A 24,384-nucleotide genomic window follows, 5' to 3' on the forward strand; every position below is an offset into this window, starting at 1 on the left:
TCCTACCTATGTGTGGAGGACACCGTTGTCTAGCAAGCCTCCCATGTCTTCTTTCATGAATTACAACAAAAAGCTCCTTTTCATGCATAGGATATTTGAAATGTATTAGTGTTAGCGTTTGATGAACTTAGTCAAAATGCCCTGGCACCCATCTCAACCATGAATGGTTTACTTGGATCCACAGCGTGTAACATAGATGCAATAGTCATGCTTCACCTCTTCAAAGCATGCTTCAGAGTATCCATCCAAACAGCAGGTCTATATTTTGTAAGATTTGTTTTTCTCCTCCCTTCAAAAGATTGGATAGGGGTAGCACAATCACAGATGTAAGTCTTAAAAAACTCGGTCAATCCTAAAAAGGATTTCATATTCATGACAATGCATAAATTGGCCACTCGTTGGCTCTGAACCTGTTCACAGTCAATACAAATACCGTCAACAAAGATAATGTGACTAAGAGATAATAGTTCACGTTTTAAGAACTCCCACTTAGACGTCTTTGCCTATAGAACCTCCCTCCAAAGGTATTAAAACTTCCTTCAGGTTTTGTATATGTTAGACATACACAGTTATGCCATCCCGAAACAAGATAACAAACTTCCCAAAATATGGACAAAATCTATTGTTCATCATATGTTGAACGTAGCAGGCACATTAATGTGTCTGTATGGCAGAACAAGAATTCATAATATCTATATTGTATACAAAATCCCATCTTAAAGACATCCTCTTTTCTAATATAGATTTGGTATCCTGTACGTAAATCAAGCTTGGTGACATATGTTGCACCATGCAAACAATATCTGAAGTCATCCATCCAAGGTAAACGATATTTATCTTTAACGGTCACTTTATTCAGATGTTTTTAGTCCACGCACATACACATGGCACCATGTCTTTTTCCTACCAAAATGACTGGTGCCCTCAGGGAGATTTATCAGGACAAATATGTTCCACACCCCGATAATTACCAGGTTATTTCATTTTCTTCCTTACGGCTCAGCCTATGCGGCTGATTGAAAGTCACTTGAGATCCAGGAAGAATCTGTTATCTTATGGTCCACAACACTTTGAGATGGAAGACCATAGATGACTCACATGCAAAAACATCTGAAAGTTCAGCTAGCAAACTTTAGAGTAGTTATGACTCTTCAGAATCCACTTAAGGTCTCACAGGTACTTCCCAATCAGTTCAAGAATCTGAAATTGCAGCATGATATGGCAGTCTACAAGGGACTCTAGTAGTGGATAGGATACATTGGCTAGAGTCCACAAGCAGCTACTACGTCCAGAGTCCACTAGACGACATTCCAAGTCCACCGAATGAGTCTTCTATATCAAAGATTGGCAGCTTCCAGATTATTAGAATTTTCTTAACATATTGCTTCCTTAATGCACTAAAAATAAGACATGTTCAGCTTGCAGCTGCTTTCAATTTTGAAAAACATGTGAGCAACAAATTTACACTTCCATAGAGGTAGGAAATAATAGAGAAGAAGTTGCTTGTCTTTATTATCAGCTCGTGGAGAACAAAATTTGCCACGGGGCCACTAAGATCAGTGATCAAATTGAGTGGCGCGCCATTCGTATATAAAAATACATATAGGCCACATAATCTACATCCCGGTCCCTATCGAAGCACCATTCTTTACCAAGCAACACATCAATGCAACTCATATTCAAGATATGAAAAGAAAGTGTGTCTTCATACTCTTGAATACATAAGGATGCCATGGGCACCCTTTGATCCCATATTTTGGAATTAGTACCCACCATGGACACATCCAATTCCTTCCCCAATGACATATCGATGACGTTGTAAGTACCAACATTATCAAAATGAACATTCACATAGCATCTATTAATTCCATGCATGATTAACAAATCATGCCGACCAAACATCAACATAAACAAACCACAACTGTCGCAAGTCTTCCGTAGATACAAGTCAATGCTGGAACTTTTAGCAGGCATACTTGACATGGAGACTTCAGCCATATCCACCGCTTCACCTTTCCCCTGATCAATGTTATTTTTAGGGGCTACAAAGATACACCTTTTCATGATGTAAACAGCCTTGTAACAATTATAGTAGCGGGATCCTTCCTTGTCCTTTGATGAGTGTCTTGAGTCTCTCCACTATTGCGTTCATGGAAAGTTTGCAGCACTTGTTGTGTTCGTATAGGGCCTCTTGGCATGGTTGTTTTGATGGTGGTCTTTGAAATTACTTTTTGACGACCCACCAGGTGCGCCTTTGTCACCACGCGACACGATGGTGAAGTTATACGTCTTTGCAAAGCGAACCACATCCTCAAGGGATATGATTTTGTGAAAACCTCATTCTAATAGTCTCATCAGAAAATGAAGGAGCCTTACATTGTAACAGAATAAACTCATTGATATGCGCTTCCAATCCTTTTCCTTGCATTACAAGCCTTTCGAGTTTGAAGAAATTTGCAAACTCTTCCAGCTCCTTCAAGAACTGCTCAGTGAATTTCAAATTGAACTCAGCCCAAGAAAGAGGTACTTCTAACGTTCTCTTCAGTTGGAACCATCACGCAAGTATGCTTCCATAGTAGTCACACAGTAGGCTTCTAAATAGTTCACCAGACTGAGATGTGCATCCCAACATTAAGCTAGAACTGCACATACTTAGGCTTCTTCTCCTTTTCTCTAGCAAAAGAATCTCGAGGCAAGGGTCGATGGACCTGCACATTCTCCATGATCCATCCTTCTTCAAAGAGAACAATATTGAAGAACACAATACAGAACTACTGGGACATACTAATCCATTCTCAAGCAACACTTGCAATTGTTTCTAAATGTCATCTTGTTGTGCTCTAAATGCCTGTATCATCGATGGAGTACTTCTTGATATCAAGTCTATCCTAGGGTCTCTCAATTGGTAAATTGCAGGCAAATCTTGGGAAGGAATACAACTCATCTAGAAATTGTATTTTCATAAACAAGCTATCTCGTTACCCACCTTATCTAACTCTTGTAAAAGTACCAAATAAGAACTAACGCACTTTTGAAAACTGTTTGAACCTGAACATGACCTATGATAGCAATAACACCTCTTGAGACTCCTGCTGGCGTACTACCTCTCGATCGTGAAATTAGAGCAAAATTGTCTACCATGGTAGTCATAAAGAGACTGCTTTTAATAGCACCACGATTGTCTCAAGATGGCATCCATGTCTGCAAGAAGTCCAACACATACGAGTCCCCCTGAATATGAACTGTCAACTTCCTTCCAATCAGAATAGGTACAGGTAAAGTGTGCCATGTGCGAATGCGGGGATGCATCGACTACTTTCATTTACGGACATTGGAGCCAAAATGGAAACTAGTAAAGAGTGAATCGGGCATAAAAGCAAGTGTCAAGGTATCCCTGCGGTTAGCCAAAGATGGAGAAAAACAATTGGAAACTGTTCATAGATGCCACATCAGAGTCCAACATCAAGATGAAATGTAGGGTCTCATGTATCCTGTCCAACTTCCAACTTCCCCTGTATACACTTTCATAATCACTTCTTCCATCAATACCGTGAGTACCCTCAATCCAAAGTAGAAATCTATTGAAAGGAAAGACGACGCAGTACAATTTGACAACGAAAAACAAGTACATAATAGAAACATAAAGAGAATTAAAAATCTTGATATACCAAAACTGCTGATACAACCGATGGCTGCTGCTGTCCATCTGTACGCTCTCAAGAGAGAGCTTAGATGGTGATCTAGAAATGTGAGCACTGAAATTGGATTAATCTCAAGAAAAGGAGGGCAACTGTTATATAGTGCGCCATGCGGGTCGGTCAGACTGACAGAGACTGTAGACCCTCCAGAAGTTGTACTGTTGAGCAGACTACAGAACTTTTAGAAAGCATTGGCTATGGTGGACGAGAGAGATAACTAGCTATATAAAGCAAAAGCTATTACCTTGCCTACACATGAGGAAGGCCTCGAGTGAACACTGACATCCAGTGCAGAGCCTTGCTAGGCAAGTTAGTTGTTTGAGAATTCCTTTCTGACAGTAAGCCTTGAAACGATGTTTTCACTTAGAAAACTCAGATGTGCACTTCCCACAGAGGCAGTGATTGGATGTCAATGGATCTTCACGAATGCCCACAACAGACTCTTCTCCTTTCCCCTCTTAACAGCAATCATTAAAGCCTGGCAAAAGATCACAGCATCCATTTCACGAGTTCACACTCAGACTGACGATGAGAGGGACAAATATCGCATCATGTGGAATGAGCTTTTTGTTGATGAATTAGGACATCCACTAGGCTACTGAAGGTACATCTGATAGGAGAGGGAACCAACTGCCATTGTGGATGCTTAGAGAGCCTTCAGGGATATACCCTCACCCGAGCATCACACACTCACTCAAGGCTTGCAAAGCGCTCACAGACACACCCTATAGATTGATGCAGCTATACCCCTTGACTGGCCTTAGAGGTACATCAGATGGATCATGGAGGATATACATCTTCTGTCTTCTAAGGCACAAGTGTTCCTTTACAAGTTATCTACATCCTTTGGCACTAGGGAGGAGAGACAACCCTTTAAAAGGTTGTAGAGGGTTGGAAACTAGTCAGACTGACAGCCAAGGAGCCAATTGTGGATGATATTCTCCATTCGATCAGAATGGTTCGATCGTGATGACCAGTGGTACATCGATCCTCACCCATCTCGTCATAAATAATCCATGTCATCTTTGGGTTTATGATAGATACCCAATCCAACACCTACCATGTGATCCTAGAGAGTGGCAATAGATTGATACATCTCTATAAAACACACTCCTTCAACCACATCGTCAAAAATGACACACAAGGCCAGATTTGGAGCATGCAGTGGATAGCCACCCACAGAACAACATTGGAAGACCGTACCATCGCTCTACCCATACACACTCATTTTTTAGGACGACTTTGGAGATCCTACTGGAAGAGCTAGATTTCCATGTTTTTCTGGCTATTCCAGCATGTGGACTCCCGATCAACACCTAGAGGCAGGCTTTTGGTGTAGACCTCAGATCTCCAGTCTGTTCAACATTGCATTTGGGATTGAAGGGAGGCCCATAGGAACTAGCATGGAGGATGAGGAGAGGCAGTTGTTACATCACCTGAGAATCTCTGGCTTGGCTTACACAACAATTGAAAGCAAAAAAGCTAAAACCAATGAAAAGCTAAAAACAGCTTTTTGATTTTGATTTATGTAGATACTTTTGAATTAAATAAATATTCCAACCCAAATACATTTAAATAAATTAGGAAGAAATTATAGCATTTTCATTAATTAAGGATTAATATTTCTTGTAAAATTTTGTCTCACGACCCCTCTATCTAATAGGCCTAAAACAAAAAGGATATCCTAGGCTTGCTAGGCATATATCTCATGCTAGATAACTCAGATTATACCCAAAGCAAAACCTGCAGTTAGGGCTCGTGTATTTAAGTGATCAGAATGTAAGTTTATTAACTAAAACACACTCAAATATAATTGGTTGAACTAAGGGTTATTATCAAACACACCAAGGCCCAATATACAGGTGCTACGATACCAATGAATGTAGAAGCCCTAATGAATCAGTACCGAAACTCTATGGATGTGCAGAGCATCCCAATCTCATGCGGCCGCGCAGACAGGTGGAGGGTGTTATGGTAAGAAATGGACCAAGCCCTATTGGCCTAGGGGTTGTAATATAACCCCACATATAGTTAAACTGAGCCCATGCACTAGCGCCCAACATCTTGCCGTCAAATGTGATTGGTTGATTACCATAAGAATTGTCACTGTGGCTACCCAAGCAAAAGGTGCCATCACTATAACAAGTACCATGGTGAAGACCGTGGTAAAGGCAGAATTGTGTAGCTGAAGATGACCAATACATTGGATTTGATGAAGATAGCTGGCTGAGTGTGCGAAATCCTGAAACAAGAACTAACACAGTAAACTTGTGCAAAACAATAATAGTAGATAAATGAGCTGAGAATGGAGAATAAATATTCCATGGAAAAATGATGGTCTCTTGCAAAAGAGTAGCTCAAAGTACTCACACACGAATTGCATGCCGTATATAACATCTATGGTATGTACATTTTAATACAAATAAATTGCATGCCTCAGATATATGTACATATTATGTTGCACGTGCAAATTAGATTCCTCTCCAAATACCCATGGATGATCCAGCAAAAAAACATTCAATTTAAAGAGCTGGCAGGTAACAATTGCCTAATCTACTTGTAAGACAGCTGCTAGAAGCCATATCGGTACTGATTCATTAGGGCTTCTACATTCACTGGTATCGTAGCACCTGTATATTGGGCCTTGGTTGGTTAGATAATAACCCTTAGTTCAACCAATTATATTTGAGTGTGTTTTAGTTAATAAACTTACATTCTGATCACTTAAATACACGAGCCCTAACTGCAGGTTTTGCTTTGGGTATAATCTGAGTTATCTAGCATGAGATATATGCCTAGCAAGCCTAGGATATCCTTTTTGTTCTAGGCCTATTAGATAGAGGGGTCGTGAGACAAAATTTTACAAGAAATATTAATCCTTAATTAATGAAAATGCTATAATTTCTTCCTAATTTATTTAAATGTATTTGGGTTGGAATATTTATTTAATTCAAAAGTATCTACATAAATCAAAATCAAAAAGCTGTTTTTAGCTTTTCATTGGTTTTAGCTTTTTTGCTTTCAATTGTTGTATAAACCAAGCCAAAGATTATCAGGTGATGTAACAACTGATTCATTAGGGCTTCTACATTCACTGGTATCGTAGCACCTGTATATTGGGCCTTGGCGTGTTAGATAATAACCCTTAGTTCAACCAATTATATTTGAGTGTGTTTTAGTTAATAAACTTACATTCTGATCACTTAGATACACGAGCCTAAGCACTAAGCACAAGCAACAATCAAGCTTTTATCATATGGCAATTTCAGAAACCTAAGAGAACACATGAATTTGCATTTCAAAGCATTGCAGATGCATTTCCATCAAGACGACTCACATCCACGCTCAGCGTGTTGGATGGGAAACTATGTTGTAGGGGGCCATGAAAAATGCAACGCATCATAACACAAAGAAATCAAGAAAGACAATAACAATTTCCATGGGCCTGCTACTTAAAATACATAGGCCAGGTATTGGGCAAATAGGAATGGAGCTCAATCACGTAATAGCAAGAATATGAATCCAGGAACATGCCCAAACTCATCCTCTAAAAACACCACCATCTCATGATAGTCACTATAAGGTCGAAAACCATAAACTCCATCACGCAAGAATATACAACGATCCCAGAATTTACAGTCCCTTCTATTTGAATAAGCATCAAAATTCTTATACAACAGCCAGGCATGTAGGTCTTGATCACGGAAGTGTACCTGGATCTTTCTCAGAAGGTTTCAATACAAATGTATTGCCACAAGCGACAGCAATGGGAAACATCTGCAACAGTTCATCCAGATCAAAACAGTTCTAAGTTTTTTCATGTACATAACATACCCAGATATGAGATACATTTCTTATCACTATCTTCAAAACTTCTGAAGAGCACTGCATCAGAAACTCAATAAGACAAGTCTATCTATTGCTCGTACCCAAAGCGGTATCATGGCAGGAAAATTGAACGGGCAGATGCCAGCACAGACACCCAGCGGTTGTCTAATGCTGTATGTGTCTATCCCAGTTGATACATTTTCGACAAACTCTCCCATTTGCAGACTACAAATGTTGCAGGCATGTTCAACTACCTCTGCAATTTTGCAATTTCAAAAGTCTGAAATTTGTCATGTAGATCTCATAAATACATTTGAACCTAATCAATTGCAAAATGGTAAACTGCCTGTATTGTCTGAAACTGCCTGTATTGTTACCTTCAGCCAGATGCTATGTATGCCTAACAAAACAAACAAAGATGAAGACCACCTAAGACGAAAGTCTGCAAATCTTATCCTCAAACTACAAAGACGGAAAATTCAATGTGTTTGCAATAAAGCACTGAGAGTTTTCAAGTGTGTTAAATATGGCATGCAATATGAACCACCATTAAAAAGGGGTGCCCACAACTTAGCTACTGATTTACAAGAGAGTCAAATGTTATTCCCGGTTGGTCCAAACACTCAGCAGTGGTGTGGAAATAAGAAAAATAAGCTTTGCTCTCACAAACGAGATGAAAAAGGTGCACTTGGGGACCATCAGATGGCAATTCAAAGCCCACCAGCCCACCAAAAAAATAATAACCAAACAAAAAGCCCTTGTGAGGATTTGGATGGGGGCCCTCCAAATTGTTGGTAGGACACAAAGGATGCAGCACGACTTCACTTTGGGTATGGCTGCCTACTTAAGCGAGGGGGAGCATGCCTTCTCCATTGATCCGACCCCTCCATCTTACAAGATCCAATGTCACCGGGTCTTTCGGATGGAGGCCAGACCGTATCGCCTCCTTCCTGATAGCATCCTATGCCATTGCCAGAGGATCGCTTATGGGATACGGTGTCTAGCATCATTGCTTGGAATATACACCCGATGTAGTTTTGTGATGAGAGGCTGCCACATGCCCCCAATAGCCACCCTAGTTGCTATCCAGCAAGACATCATCTATACCTTGTCCGCCATATGGCAACAAGGGATGTTAGGATCTCGTACGACCGCTAAGAGCTGGGCGCTTTTTGCAAGGCTTGGCCTACATGTGTCTTTTATGTATTCATGGAGTGAGGCATTCATTGGATATATTGTCCTCCACCCTGGTTGCTAGCCCCTATTTCAGGTAGTGAGCTCAATTCTCTCAAAACAGGCTGGTTAACAACCAATTCTTTTTCCTAGCATTTCTTCCACGATTAGAAACCCATGGTCTTCTGACTTATATCGTCGGTTTTTTCAAGCATTAATAGTTTTTTGTTTTTTTTTGGGGGGGGGGGGAAGGAATGATCCAGAGGTTTCTTGGTGAAAGCAATGTGTGATTGATTGTCAGAACCAATACAAACTGCACCCTCTTGTGCTGTGCCAAGATTACCAAGTAAATTTTCAAGCCAAATCAATTTACATACTATTGCATGCACATAAACTCATTGATAAAAAAGAATTTTGTTTGCTTCTTGTACTGCCAGTATCTTTGATACTTAATCAGTCAATATCACCAAAACTTTGCAGTTGTGGAGTTTTGGACTACCCATAAAAATCCCAAATAAAAGGATCTTGTAAACAAAACTATCAACAACTATGAGGACAAAGAAGAAGACTAGATCAAACAATTGAAAAACTCGTCAAGAAGAAGAGACCATGACATTTATACAGCATACTTCAGCAGAGGAGTCTGGCACTTTAGTTAGCAATGAAAAGTCAACTTTGGACTCTCTTAGTGGAAGGATGCTCTCTGTAAGAGAGCATGGTTACAAACTTCTCCCATAAGTATGGAAGACTATTGAGAAGAAGATCAACTACTTGTTGATCAGGCATCTTCTCACCCTGCTTTGCTGGTTGATCTATCAGGTCTTTGAGTTGATTCAAATGGCCCCTCCTCCCTTTTCAAAAACCGTTTCCTTTACGTCCCTCGCCCCACCACCTTCCACGCAACTGCCCGTTCTGCAGCTCCTACTTCTTGTCTTCAGTCCCCCGCTTCGGTCCCAAGATTCTTTCAACAGAATCATGTCCGTCCCTTCCTATTGGACCTCCGCTCGCTGCTGCAGGCTCCTATGCGGTGAGAGTATTACTACTAATCATCTTTTGCGCGGGGCTGACCTTATCGCATTCTAAACCTACTCAATTGTCTGTCAGTGACTAAGACTTTTTACGTACTAGCATTTGCATAGCTGGTTTGCAATATCTTCCAAGCTTCAACTAGTGTTTTCATGTTTCTGGTACTCAGATTTATGAGAATATGAGCCGGTTGGCTTTTCATCATAGCTCCCAAAGTTGTCTCTTGGACACTTTTCAGTCCCCACAATACTACCCCCACCTTTTGAGCTTGTAGTTGGTTCCATCCAACTAGGCACTCTTTGGGAGGGGAGGATTACCAATCAATGAACCAGCATATGATTAACTACTGTTCCATATGCGCATCACCTGCTTGAAACAGCTTTAGCCTTTTCCACATCAAATCACCCTTCGTTTATCCTCTGCAGGTACTCCTTGCAAATGAAGATGCTTCTCTAGTTTGACCCTTCTCCTGATGCTCAACACTTTTTGTCCATGGCTCGCATCTGATTGGCTACCCTTGAGTGAGTGAGATGGTGAGTGAATGTGTGTGTGACACGTTGATAAGGAAAAAAAAGGAAAGACAACCAGGAATTATGTACTTCACCACGTCAGATAGCTGAGACTTCATAGGGATCAGCTGCAATGTGGGCTCTTAGATGATGAGCTTATAGAGCAGGTATCCAGAGCACACAAATAACTAGTCAATCTCCCACACAATCTGACTAGAACACACACAGGAACACACAAACTCTTTAGTGCGTGATTAAAGGTAACAAACCCACAGCCCAAAAAAAATAAGCGACTCGTACTTCATGTCAATCAGCCCGTTAGCTCTCCGCTCAGCTAATCGTCAGCCTGTCTCTTCTCTTCCATACTACAGCTCTTCGCTCAGCTAACAGCCCATCAGCCCTGTGCTTTTTTTTTTTCAGATCATCACACCCCGTTGACAGCCCGTACACAGCCCAATCGCTCTCTCAGATTGTCACAGCCCTCTACACCCTGACGCACTGCTCTTGTACAACAATTTGGAGCCCGTGAACCATCTGTTCATCGACCAGCAGATCCTCTCCTCTCTCTTCCTTTTCCGCTCTCTCCCCCCAACCTGATCTCTTCCGCTCATCCATGTTCTCCAGAACTCTCCAATAGTCACCATCCCACGTATCAACCCACTCATCAGCCAGAGCATCCCAATCCTTGATCACGTAGCCACCTTGCATGCATACATTCCCTTCCAGATTTTCCAGCCATGTCATCACGTAGAATTTACCACTCTTCCATTAAAAATGGAAATATCCCCCAAGGCACATTAAATGCACATTTTGGACCTTTGGTCACACAATTCCCACAACATTAGCATGCACATTAAGACTTGCATGCACCCCCGTACACACACATGAAAAGCCCCGTGACATGGACACCAAAACATATCAAATTCCTGTAACATGTAAGTGCACATTGACTCAGGAAAACAAAATTAAAAAACCCTTCATGACTTGATTCTCATGACCCCAAAAACATTTCACTTGACCACACACTGGACACCCTTGCTCTGGAGGTTTTAGAGCAAAACATACATTATTGTCTCAAAAAACCACATTGCATTTCATCATTTCCCACGAAGTCCCTGCAAAACATACTTTATTGTCTCAAAAAACTATACATTAGTCCATCATGCTTGTCAAAGAAAAATCCACAAATGCCAAAAACCCCCACCTACACTGGATGTGTACAACTATGTGCCTACCCACAGCTATATACAGTCCTCAAAAACTTGATACAGGTTTTGTCCTATCAACGTGGCAAGGCCGCAAGAGATAGACGATTGGATTAGTGCCATGTGGAACTCACCTCCTTCATCCATGGTGGGGGGGTTGTGGCCCCTTAAAAACCTCTAAAACCTAATCATGACATTAAGATCTTGGATGTCCTAAGGTAGGTCCTAAAGTCTACCTACCACCCTTTTTAACCTTCAATTAATCCTCACCCAAAATTACCCCAAGAGTAATTTAGTAAAGTAACTCCATAATTAATCACTTTTTTCAACGTCTGCCTCTTTAGAAACTAGCAAGGTGAAGATGTACCTAAGCCACGGAAAACATCACCACGAGCATCTGCAAGGGTTTTCCCTTGCTCCAAAGTGACATTTTGAGCTAGTTTATCCTGCATATGAAATCAATAAAGCTAAATCACAGAAAGAAGACATTCCATAAAGGTACATCAATGAAAGCAGACATTAAATATCAACTCACCATGTCCCTCCTTATGAGTTCTTGAAACTTAAACATGATGCGCTGCCTTGTTGTTATTGGTGTCTCTCTCCATTTTTGATAGGCTTTCTTTGCTGCATCCACTGCTGCTGTAAATTCCTCAGCTGTTGTCAAAGGCACTTTAGAGACAATCTCTTGTGTTGCCTGTCCCAAAACTCAACCACAATAATTTATCTCAGTATCATGATTTGTCAACAAAATTTGTACATAAGTCACATTTAAGTGAAGAACAAAAAAGGAATGTAAGTGCTTCTACCTAGAAAAGCTAGCCACCCGTAATCTAATACTGTGACCCATTAGAACAAATTTATCAAGTATAAGAGCAAGAATCACAAACCGGATTAACAACATCGATCCATTGTAGTGCCTGAGAGTCCACAAAGTCCCCTCCGATTAGTAGTTTCACCTTCATCTAGGGGGGGGGGATAAAAAACTATAGGTGAGACTCACAGGAAAAATAGGAAGTGTTCCCTGTACCCCTTCAAAGTCACATGTTGATGCCAAACACTACAAAGAGAAACTAATAAAAGAAACAGTCTGATGCAATATCTCCTTTAAGCAAGCAAAGACATAAATGTAGTTGAATAAAGACACATGCAGAAACTCATTATATCTGCTTGAAGCACCATACTCAGATTATTTTCTCAAGTTTGCACTAACTCTTGGCAAATCCTTGCTCTTTACAGCGCTCCCCTTCATCTATCCTTGATGATGCTCGCTCCTCTAGCTTTAGCTTTCCCACCGTTACCCCTCTCTTTGCTTGCTCTCTTGTATCCTTCTGTGGCAGCTGCACCGGCCACATCCCCCTTTATGTTTCCTTATATGGATATATTGCCACAAACCTACAAATCTTTCTGTCTGTCCTTTTCTCTTCGTTCCTACCCACTAGTTAAAACAGTTGCCTGCCACATCTTTTCCTATTTGTTGCATCTATAATGCCATTTTCGTTCCATTTTTCCCTTCCCATTTGTTGTTGAAGGAGATCCTTCTTGTTAAGTTACACATTTGACAGAAAACCCATACCATGGTTGCAAGTCTCTGAATCAAAAGTTAAGAAACAAAGTGAACAGATCCATGAATACAATAAAGTCAACCAACACATATCTAGCCGAAGGAATGTAAGACCAGGAAATCGAGTAGCATATAGAGTTAAAGCACTCTACGCAGCACAGAATCCACTACCTTAGCCTGCTCCCTTCATGTCTTCAGCGTCTTTACACTCTTTCAATTCTTTCCGACTCCCTTTGTTTTTTTCTTGTACCTTTGTGGTCCCCATCTTCTACCCACCTTTGTTCCTTTCACCTAAGATGTTTCTTTCTGTCTACTGCTCATGGAGAAGATGTACACAGCAGCTTGTACTTCTTCACTTAATTACTACTATTACTGAAATACAATGCATAAATCATACATAAATGATGTACGCTCTCCGATGCACTCTTGCCACAGCTAGAGACTATAAAAAAGTTTGGACAATAATTTACTACAATGTTGATGGAAAATATCAATTTCCCAAAAATATATTAAAGACTTAACACATGTTGGTCACATCTTTGCGTGCGCGCACACGCACACGTTGGTCACATCTTTGCGTGCGCACATGCACACACACACACACACATTTTTTTTTTAAAGTGAACTTTTGATTGATTATATTACAGAAGTAGCAAGCTCAAAATGAGGCAGCCAAAATTACATCAACTGAAAATCTTAGTGTATGCTAGATGTACATCATGATCTATGCAGTGCATCTGCAAGCAATCAAAAAAAGATTGCTACAGAGAACGCTTAATTTTAAGCCAAACAAGGAAAATATGGGATCACCAAAGACTTTACAGTTCCTGTCTGTCCATAAAGTCCAAAGTGCCCAATAACAAACCCAAACAAAGAAAAGATGAAACTCCGGTTTGGGTGGATGAAAACCAAAGAGCCAAAAAGACTTCCCAAAAAGACTAGTCGGGAATCTCACTCGTAGGCGCTGCTGAAGAAGATCAATGAACTCACGAGAACATGGACAAAACCAGAATAAATGAGGCACAGTCTCCTGAGGACTCAAGCATCTGTGACAATGAGCAAGAGCAATTTGTCTACGGGCCAACATCTGTCCCGATGAAAAAATGCCCAAAAGCACGTGCCAGAAGAAAACCTATTGCCGAAGAGGAGTTTTGTAAGCCCAAAGCTGCTTTAATCTCTTTCTCCACCACTTGGCTAGGCGATGCATTCGCCAAATAGAATTGCCTTTCTCTAAAACCCAAGGTTGAGGCAAAAAGATTTTATACAATGTAGGAACCGTAATCTGAGATAGCCTCAAAGGGCGAGAAGAGGACACTGATGAAGTCAAAGTCCAATCCTCCAACCTGTCCTGAAGTTCCAAAGAAGGAATCGGAACAAAAGGTGAAAGTATATAAACAATTTGTTGCCACAAAGCATGATAATGAGAGCCCAATCCATACCGTGTAGCTGCCAAAGGAAAAGGTAGCATAGTGCCATCATCCTAAATAACATCAGCAACAGAAGTGATGCCCTTAAAAGAAACAAAATAGGAATGGCGAGGTTCCTGTAAAGCCAGTGGAGACTGAAAAACTGTCGACCAGTGAATGCTTTCAGCTCGCAGTGAATTACCCAGCAGAGACTGTCGACCATTCCATTCCAGATGAGAGAGGACATGCTTCCAATCAAGAAGCAAACTGGAGACAAAAGGGCAGCCAGGCAAAGTGCCATCAATGCAACCAAATAAGAAATCCCAGTGATTGATTTGCCAGTGACCAAAGGCAGAAATGCTGATATGTGTGACTAGAGATCTAATCATAAGAGCCCAAGGCTGATCCCCTTGCAAAAATTGCAGCAACATTTTCCCCCTGTGAGCAAAGATGTGCACCTAGATATACATGATGTTCAAACCACCATGCATCTTAGGAGAGCAAAGTTGATGCACTGAAGCAATCGGATACCTTTTCTTCCATGTTTGGAACACCAGAAGATTTCCATAATGGCATACATGAAAGAAGCAAGATCTGCATTGGTGAACATGATTAAAGGCAAGTAAAATTGAATATATGCCACTAGGATGGAAAGTCGAACATGCAAAGGCCAGGTTGCCAATTTCCCATTTCCGCAGGCCACAAAAGACTAAGACTATGCCACTCTTTAGAATGCAATGGGAGCAACTTGGACTTTTAAAAATTTACGTGAAGACCAGCTGCCAAACCATGGACAGAGAGAGCATGCATCAAAGCAGAAAGATCAGTCTACGTATTCTTCGGGGTAAAGAAAGAATCATCAGCATAGGCTTGAGCATGCTGCGATTTGCATCTCATTCCAAGCCATGAAGGAAACCTGTAGCCACGAGATGATCCATATATTACAGCATAGGATGGGTAGCAATGGCATATAATAAAGCACTAAGGGGACATCCCTAACGGACCGAACAACGAAGAGTCCACTCATCAGAGAGATCTCTAGAAAGAATGCAAGCTGCATTGCTGTACCTGTAAAGCCAGTAAATAATCTGCTGCATTTTTTGTTCCAAACCCCAAAGCTCGCATTGTTTGCGAGATGAATTCCCATTGAGCTGTATCAAAGGCTTTTGCAATATCCACCTATAAGAGCAGAACATCCTGATGCGTGTATTTGGCATATTCAATCCCAATATAAGCATTGGCAATATTATCTGTGATATGCCTACGGGGAACGAAGCCATATTGCGAAGGATGCAGCCCATCATGCAAATAACCTTTAATACGGTCAACAACCATTTTGGCGATGATCTTGTGAATGACTGACATGAGTGTTATTGGTCTCCAATCAGTGAGCAAATCACATAGCTGCTTTTTTGGAAAGAGTTTGACAAGTCCTTTTTTCCGTGACAAAGGCATTTGCTGATTTTCCCAGGCTGAATTAACCATTTGCAGCAAAGTCTGCTTGAGGATATCCTAGAGGGCAAGAAAAAGTTCCACAGTGAGACCATCCCATCCTGGAGATTTCCATCTGCCACAGGATTTGATAGCATCTGACAATTCTCTTTCAGTGAAAGGAATTTCCAATTCCAAAGCCTGAGCATTAGAGAGGATGGGATGGACATGCTGCAAAAGAAGTTGACGGGCAAACACAACCTGAGGAGAAAGAATATCCACATGCCCAAAATGAGATGAAAAGTGCTGAACACAAAAAGCAGCAAGCTCTGAACGAGATGAAGACCAAGAACCATGAGGCATCCAGATCTGACAAATATTGGCAGCCTGTCTTTTGTAATGCAAACTTTTCAAGAATTGCTTGGAAGAGCAACCTTTATCCAAAAAATCCCTTTGCCTAGATCGGGTCTCCCATTTAGTAAGCTTTCTTCGATCATTCAATTGGAGGCAAAATTTAGCCTGACATAATAGCATGCTTTCTTCCGAAGACAAAGGCCGAAGATGACTGAGGTCCTGTCAAACTCTGGCATGTGTATTTGGCATGCTTCACGGTCTCCCGTGTGGCCTGCATGTAAGATTTACCATAATCCCCAATAACAGCCTGCGCTCTTGCAACAAAAGCCTACCATGCATAATCCAGATCAATGTGCATCTGATGAGAAAGAAGCTGAATGGCATCAGAAACCATGGCTTTAAAATCTGCATGGTCAAGGTAACCATTATTTATCAGCAAAAGGCGTTTGCAAGCCAATCTATCATGTGGAAAGTCATGCAAAGAGAGCCTTAGCCAAAGAGGAGCATGATCAGAGTATGTGAAAGCATGGTCAATCCAAAGCTGACAAGTGAAGGCATCAGAATGCTGCGGATCAACGCGATACCATCTGTCCAAGCGTGCATGATATGAAGATTGAGCATTATGCTGAAAGGTATAGCCCGAGAGCATGGGCTGCAATTCCTTCCAAAGATCAACCAGAGACAATTGAAGCAAAAAATCAGACCATGCCTGCTTTTCAAAAGCCGACATGTGAGTGTGGCCCGAGGTATTATCTCTCGGTTGTGGGGCATTATTGAAATCACCACAGATAAAAGCATAATGCCGCCAGGGATATTTATGCATAGCATCCCAAATCAAAGCTCAATTCCCGGAAGATTGAGGAGCATATACTGATGCAAATTCAAAGATGTCGCCTTGAATAAGGCATTGTATGATCATCCATCAGCCATGGTGATCATTGAAGGCCACAATAGGCTGAAGATCATGCTTAACCAAAAGGCTACCCCAGAGAAAGAGTGCTCTCCAACACAGAAAATGTCATCACTAGTGAAATGTCCAAATTTGCCAGCATACATATGCTGATTATGCTCTTGTAAAGCCACTATATCAAGCTGCAATTGGCGTATATACAGCCAGACCAGTTTCCATTTTCGACCATCACACAAACCTTGTACATTCAAAGTGACACATTTGAGATGATCAAGCATATTTACAGGTATAGGACAAGTGTGTACAGCAGCAAAAATGCCTTCTATGTCTGCATTTCCACCTCAGTATCCGGGCCTCGATCCTGAGAAGAAAACTCAGCCTGAGGAGAAGACAATAAGGCAGCAACTTCCTCTTTTGGAAAGAGAATACGATTGGCAGTCACCTCAGCCCAAGTCAAACCAATACCAGAATTTTCAGCAGGTGTTTTACCCTGAGAGGAAGCACCATTCCAAGTCCGGGAGGGCAGAGGTCTCCTAGGTGAAAAGACTTTCTTGGGGTTTGCCAAGCATCATTCAAAGTTTTTTCCTTTGCCTGAGGATGAGAGGCCGAAGGCACAGAAGAAGGAACTTCACCATTTCAAGCAACCAGTGCTTTCCCTTTGTCTTGGACAGCAAAAAACGGTTTCACCCCTTTAGTCTTCATCAAAGAGGGGGTAGTAGAAGTCTTGCTCGGAGGCGGTGACAAATCAGCCTGCACTGGCATTTTTAGAGTATGTGAAAGGCATTGCGAAGCCATATGCCCAAACTTCTTGCATTCAAAGCAAGCACCTGCAAAGTTTATAAAAGGCACTGCCCATCGAAACATTATTCACTGTGACCCAATAAGAATCTGGGGTTGGATTATCTGTGTCCCACAAAATACAAAATCTGTTTGAATTACCATTAGGCCATGGTGGACAAACCACTTTGCCAAGAGATGCTGCAATTTTTGGCAAAAGAGAAGCCAAACATTGAGGGAAGTCCACAACTTCCACCCAGATAGGGCATCTGTGTCGGATCAAAGCCTGATAATCTCTGGTGGGAGACCAGGGCAACGCATGAACCATCTGCTGCCCATAGAAAAGAGGAGAGTGCTCCAATAAAATCTGCATGTGCTCTTCATCTGCCATGATCACTTCAAAAAAGCCTCTTGCTACATAGTGAACTTTTTTGACATAGCAACCACCCAAGGTTCTAGTCAACAAGTTACCAACATCCGCAGTAGCAGGCATACATCCTGGAAAAGAGATAATGATGGCATGCTTGGCATATTCTTTGACTTGATCAAAAATATCATCCTCGAAGACGAACATGCAAAGGCCACGTTGCCAGTTTCCAATACTCAAGCTTTTTTCGAAGCTTAGCCAAAACCCAATCAGTTTGTTGTCGGCGAGTGAGTTCCCACCCCAAAGGGTAACCAAGATGGCGAACAAACTGAGTGGGTGGAATGATATCCCCGGGCCATAATAGACTATGCCAGTCTTTGGAATGCAAAGGGAGCAGCTTAGACTTCTAAAAATTAACATGAAGACCAGCTGCCAAACCATAAACAGAGAGGGCCTACATCAAGGCACCAAGATCATGGGACGTATTCTTCGGGGTAAAGAAAGAATCATCAACATAAGCTTGAGCAACCATGCTGTGATTTGCATCCAATTCCAAGCCATGAAGTGATCCTGTAGCCACAAGATGATCAATATATTGCAGCATAGGATGAGTAGCAATTTCATACAGTAAAGCACTGAGAGGGCATCCTTGGCGGACCGAACAACGAAGAGTCCACTCATCAGAGATATCCCCAAAAAGAATGCAAGCCGCATTGCTATCTCTGTAAAGGCAGTAAATAACCTGCTGCATTTTTTGTCCAAACCCCAAAGCTCGCATAGTTTGCAAGATGAAATCCCATTGAACTGTGTCAAAGGCTTTTGCAATATCTATTTGCAAGAGTAGAACATCCTGCTGTGTGTATTTGGCATATTCAATCCCAATATAAGCATTGGCAATGTTATCTGTGATATGGCGACGTGGAACAAAGCCATATTAGGAGAGATGCAACCCATCATGAAAATAACCTTTAATCCGATCAACCACCATATTGGCAATGATCTTGTAAATGACTGGCATGAGCGTGATTGCCCTCAAATCACCAAGTAAATCACATAGTTGCTTCTTTGGAATCAGCTTGAGAAGACCATTTTTCCATGACATAGGCATCTGCTGATTTTGCCATGCTGTATTTACCATTTGCAGCAAGGTGAATTTAAGAAGATCCTAGAATGCAAGAAAGAATTCAACAGTGAAACCATCCCATCCTGGAGATTTCCATCTGCCACAGGATCTCAATGCATAAAACAATTCCCTTTCAATGAAGGGATGTTCAAGTTCCAAAGCCTGAGCATCAGACAGAATTGGATGAACATGCTGCAAAAGAAGCTGACATGCAAACACGACCGAGGAGAAAGAGTATCCACATGCCCAAAATGAGTGGAGAAGTGTTGCACACATAAATCAGCAAGCTCTGAACGAGATGTTGACCAAGAACCATCAGGCATCCGGATCCAACAAATATTGGCAGCCTGTCTTTTATAGTGTAAACTCTTAAAAAATTGCTTGGAAGAGCAGCCTTTATCCAAAAATGCCCATTGTCTGGATTGGGTTTCCCATTTAGCAAGCTACACACACACACAGAGAAAGAAAAGAAAAGAAAAGAAAGATATATTAAAGCCCACGAGAGGCCTTACAGGCCTATGGGACAAAGTGACACCAAAGAGAAAAACTCATTCAAGCCACAAGGGGCTGAGGCAAAGGGCGTACTAAGACCCTTTGCTGAGTATTGTGCTGAAATAAAAAGAGCTCAATGGCTCAAGCAAAATCAAGTATAAAAATATCCTATCATATCATATCATATCATGTGCTATCTGCTATCTGGAGCAGGCTGAGAGCTGGAACTGGAACTGGAACTGGAACTGGAAACTCAAAAACCGAAACCCGGCACTGTGATGGCTCGTCTATGAGCGGTGAAAATGTCTAGAATCTGAGTCTGTCTGGCCACTATGAACCCACTCTGAACATAGCTATGTTCAGAGAATCTCCTCAGTGGGTTCATAGGGGTGTGGTCTCCTCGATCTCTGAACCCACTGAGCTATGTTCAGAGTGACCCCCCGTCTCGGGCGGTCCCCTCTAAGGAAAGCTGTGATAGGACGAACCTCAATCTAGTGTTCTATGGGCGCTCTCCGTGTCGTGGGTGGCCTCTGCAGTCCTCTCTCGGTAATCTAGACTGCCCGCATAGCAGCTAGCTCCTCCTCCTTCACCACACTGTGTCCTGGAGCTGACTCGAATGCATAAAAATTTGTGATGTGCTGATGTGTGTGGTCAGCCTTTGCATCCATCCAAACTATACTGAAAGGGGAGGAGCCTGTCCATTTGAATCCCGTGTCTAGCAAACCATGTGGATATCGTGCATACCATGTGTCTGTCCCACCCTCAGCTAGTCATCTGGATGACTTCAGAGCCAGCCTCGGTAGTCTCCGCGAAAACCATCATCTTCTCAAAAGACGAGTTGCAGCAGCTCAAAAAAGATATAGAGCAAAAGAGCTCGACATCATTCTTTGCTTGCATCCATGGGTCCCACCCTTCCAAGTGACATGCTAGGGACTGGATGCTCGCCGCTCTACCTGGAGACCTCGCAGGGCATCTCACACATGTTCGTCTCCTTGGGCGAGGTTTCTTCCAGATTGTCTTTTACTCCTCGGAGGTAGCAGGTACAGTGCTTCAAGCTAGCCAGTTAGCACTAAGCTCTAGGACAATTTTTTTGACCCCTTTTTCCTTGGGGTTTGATCTTGTCGAGGAGGACAACCGGACGACATCACTCTTCATCATATTTCCTGGCCTTCCTCAGGTGTACCATCGACTTTTGCATTCCATTGGTGCCACCTTTGGGATGGTTACCGAGATCCCCCCTCTTCCTGAGATGCCTTCTTCAACAGCAGAGGCAGTCAGGTCCGATGGGGTACCGCATGTTAGGGTCATTGTCTCTGACCCTAACATCTCGGATGACCACATTATGCTTCGGCGTCTAGATGGCTCCTTCTTCAGACAAAGAGTCGAGATTGCAGGGACACAAGATCAGTGTAGGATTTGCAGGACCCTTGGGCACTTTGCCAAAGATTGCCCAAGGAAAAGAAAGAAGAAAAGACCTAAAAGATCCACGGGTGCACCTCATAGCTCCACCCGACTTGGACCTTCCTCACGACCAACTCCTGGCGCTTCACGCACTGCTAGACCTTGGACTTCACAGCCAGGACCGTCAACCTCTCGTCCTGGTACTTCTTCAATGCAACCAGGACCATCAGCCTCTCGTCCTGGTACTTCTTTAGCGCGGACAGGACAGTCAACACATCCTGTTTCGATCATCCCCCGTTGGGTGCCTCTCAAAGTTGGGGAGCCAGTTCTACCTCAGGCTACCACTGATGGCGCCGCGGACCCGTCTCTTCAGGCAAGAGACATTCCTGTCCTGGTTCCATGTGCAGACGAGACTGCTTTTGCGCCTTCAAGTGTTCATATGCAGGAGCGCTCACCTAGGGAGAACCTTTCGGCGAGACCCGTGCCTTACTTAAGACGTGGCCGAGGTCATGCAGATTCAAGCCAAGGTCATGCAACATGCCGAGTTCTTGCAGCACCCCCCTCCCTCTCTTGCACATCTGTCTACATCTGACAGAGGTAAGGGGGTTATTGGTTCCACTCCTCCTTCCACAGGGCTCCTTCGCACTCCTGCGCCAGAGGTACTTCGCAGGAATTTATTTTCAGTTCTGGCAGACTTGCCTGAGTTTGAGGCAGAGGAGTTTGTACCCTCTACGCTCGAGGCATCTTTCACACATCCGTGGACAGAGTTCCCCCCTCAACAGGTGTGGGTGTGCTATCCCCAGTTGACTTCCCTTCTCTTGATAGGAGGAACTTTTTGCAGGAGAGGGCTTTCTCCACTACCAGGTCGAGTAGGATCTTCCATCCGACCTCCTCCTCTCGCAAATGAGGATTGTCAGTTGGAACGTTTAGGGCCTCAGGGGTGTACCCCAATGTCGCCATAGGCAACTGATTCGTAACCAACTTCAACACAAATTAGATGTCAAGGATTGTTCCAAGTCGGGTAAGCTTCTTTCAAGGCCATACTTTTTTGTAACCCGCCTTGGACACTAGGGGAGGTACCTGCATATCTGTTTCTTCTTCTATACTCCCCTTGGTGATTGAACACGGGATCATAGTCCCTTCCAGAGCTCAGTGGATTATACTTTTGATTGGTGGGCATAAGGTTGGTCTTTAAACCTTTATGCACCCAATTCTAGAGGGGATCGTGTCCTTCTTTGGAAGGAACTGCTCTCTTCGTCACATATTGCAAATGCTTGGATTATAGGGGGCAATTTCAACATGGTTGAAATGCCCTCAGACAAAAGGAGTGGTAGGGAAGGTGGAATTCACTCCCTAGAGAGAGCAGCTTGGGATGCCTTCCTTTTTTAGTACAGTGGTAGGGATGCTTTTCACACTCAGCCACATTCTCTCATGTTTTCTTGGTCAAACAGGAGATGGCAGATGCTTATCCATGCACGGATTGACAAATTTTATGTGGATGATTGGACTCTTGACAAAGGTGGTACTGTTAGCATTGCAGCTGGGGTGTCCACTTCGGATCATTTTCCAGTGATTCTGATGGTTTCAGATCCTCATGTGAGGGGCTGCTCTACCAGTGTTAGGATTCCATATGCCTTTTATGCAGAGGAGGGCCTTGCAGAGACGACGTTGAGAACCTAGGTATCTCATATGTAGGATGGGCAGCTTTCTCCGTCAGACTTAGCCGCAGCCCTCTCTGGTATTAGCGACTTGTATCTTTCAATTGCTCGTATTAGAAGGGGTGAGATCCTCAGGCATGAGATAGGTATCCCCGCCTGGCACGCCTTTAGGAGACTTCAAGAGGATCAGAGACTTATAGCAATTGGCCACCTCAGAGGGAGTGCAGTCAGGATACAGTAGATAGAGGCAACCATTCCGCCAGAGTGGATTGACACAGAAGACATGCCGATCACAGAGTCCACTTGGCGGGGAGCATTTTCAGGGACGGGTATTCTGTTACAGATTATTGCCTTGCAAGATGCACATGAGGATACCCTAGTCTTTGATGTTCAGTCGGGAGGCAGACTTATCAGATCTTCTGATGATATTCTTTTGGAGGTCGCCTTTCAGCCTATCAGGATTGCAGGTTTCATGGAGTGGGGCAAGGACTCACAGTGGTATCTTGACCCTGATCCTCTTCTCCTTGCGCTGGGATCATGGAGACTCTGGTTATATGATGGTTCCCCTATTAGGTTTTTGCAGTGGGACCCAAGGGAGTGGGAATGGATTGATGAGGAGCACCGAGAGAAGAGCTTCTCCTTCTTTTGCTATACAGTTAGAAATGCCCGGAGGTTTCAGCTCAGCAATAGAGGTTGGAGGCCCTCCAGCACGCCTCATTGGAATAGTTTTCAGATTTTCGCAGTTGTGCAAAAAATCTTTTAGCGTAGGCTCTGGAAATCCCTCACGAATAGAAAGATCACTCTTTTCTTTTGGCTTTCTATTCATGGAGTGATTGCAGTGAACCTATGGAGATCCAGGTTTGGAGCTGACCTTACTTGTCCTCGTTGTCACATTGCAGTTGAGTCAGTACAACATTGCCTTTGGGAGTGCAGACAAGCGAGGACGATCTGGAAAGGTGTTGCTAGGATTTTCAATATCTTTCATACAGCACCTTTCTATATGACCTGGGGTTCAGTGGCTTGGTTATCTCTTACTGGCCCTCAGGTGTTTTTCGAGGGACATGATCCAGATCCAGCTCTCATTGTGCGGCGACACTAGTGGAGTCTTGTTCCCTTCAAGATGTTCCCTTCACTCCTTTCAGAGCTGCTCATGCCTCAATAGACACGTCTTGGGAGATTCTGGCTAGCATTGCAGCTTGGCATATTTAGAGAGCCAGGTGTACAGAGGCGATGGAGGGTATCCAGGTTCACCCTTCCTAGGCTATGGCCAGTAATTGGACCAACACAATACACACTCTGATGGCCATATGGGCGAGCATGCAGGGATCCTCCAGGGTAGCCACTGCCAGGAGAGTTACTTTTTTCAGAGTTTGGAGAGGATCTCCTTTCTTCTCTGAGTCTCCCTCAGGGTTGAGATGGCATTTTCAGCCTCCGCCTTGGTTTTTAATTAGCTCCTTCTCAT

At 42.9% G+C, this 24,384-nt stretch overlaps 1 protein-coding gene across 1 annotated transcript in view; it reads right to left on the reverse strand.

Annotated features, from left to right (window-relative positions):
• Positions 1-24,384, reverse strand: part of ALDH6B2 (aldehyde dehydrogenase 6B2) — a 128,873-nt gene that overhangs the window by 68,964 nt on the left and 35,525 nt on the right. Inside the window, exons 3-7 of the mRNA XM_087397523.1 lie at positions 12,330-12,404; positions 11,975-12,136; positions 11,807-11,885; positions 7,628-7,782; positions 7,412-7,475 (exon numbers count right to left, since the gene is read on the reverse strand). Coding sequence (XP_087253649.1) covers positions 7,412-7,475; positions 7,628-7,782; positions 11,807-11,885; positions 11,975-12,136; positions 12,330-12,404 — 535 coding nt within the window. The remainder of the gene's footprint in view (positions 1-7,411; positions 7,476-7,627; positions 7,783-11,806; positions 11,886-11,974; positions 12,137-12,329; positions 12,405-24,384) is intronic.

The sequence above is a fragment of the Dipteris shenzhenensis genome, chromosome 26, assembly GCF_047967505.1.
Source record: "Dipteris shenzhenensis isolate YYH24624 ecotype China chromosome 26, Dip_SZ_1.0, whole genome shotgun sequence".
NCBI lineage: Eukaryota > Viridiplantae > Streptophyta > Polypodiopsida > Gleicheniales > Dipteridaceae > Dipteris > Dipteris shenzhenensis.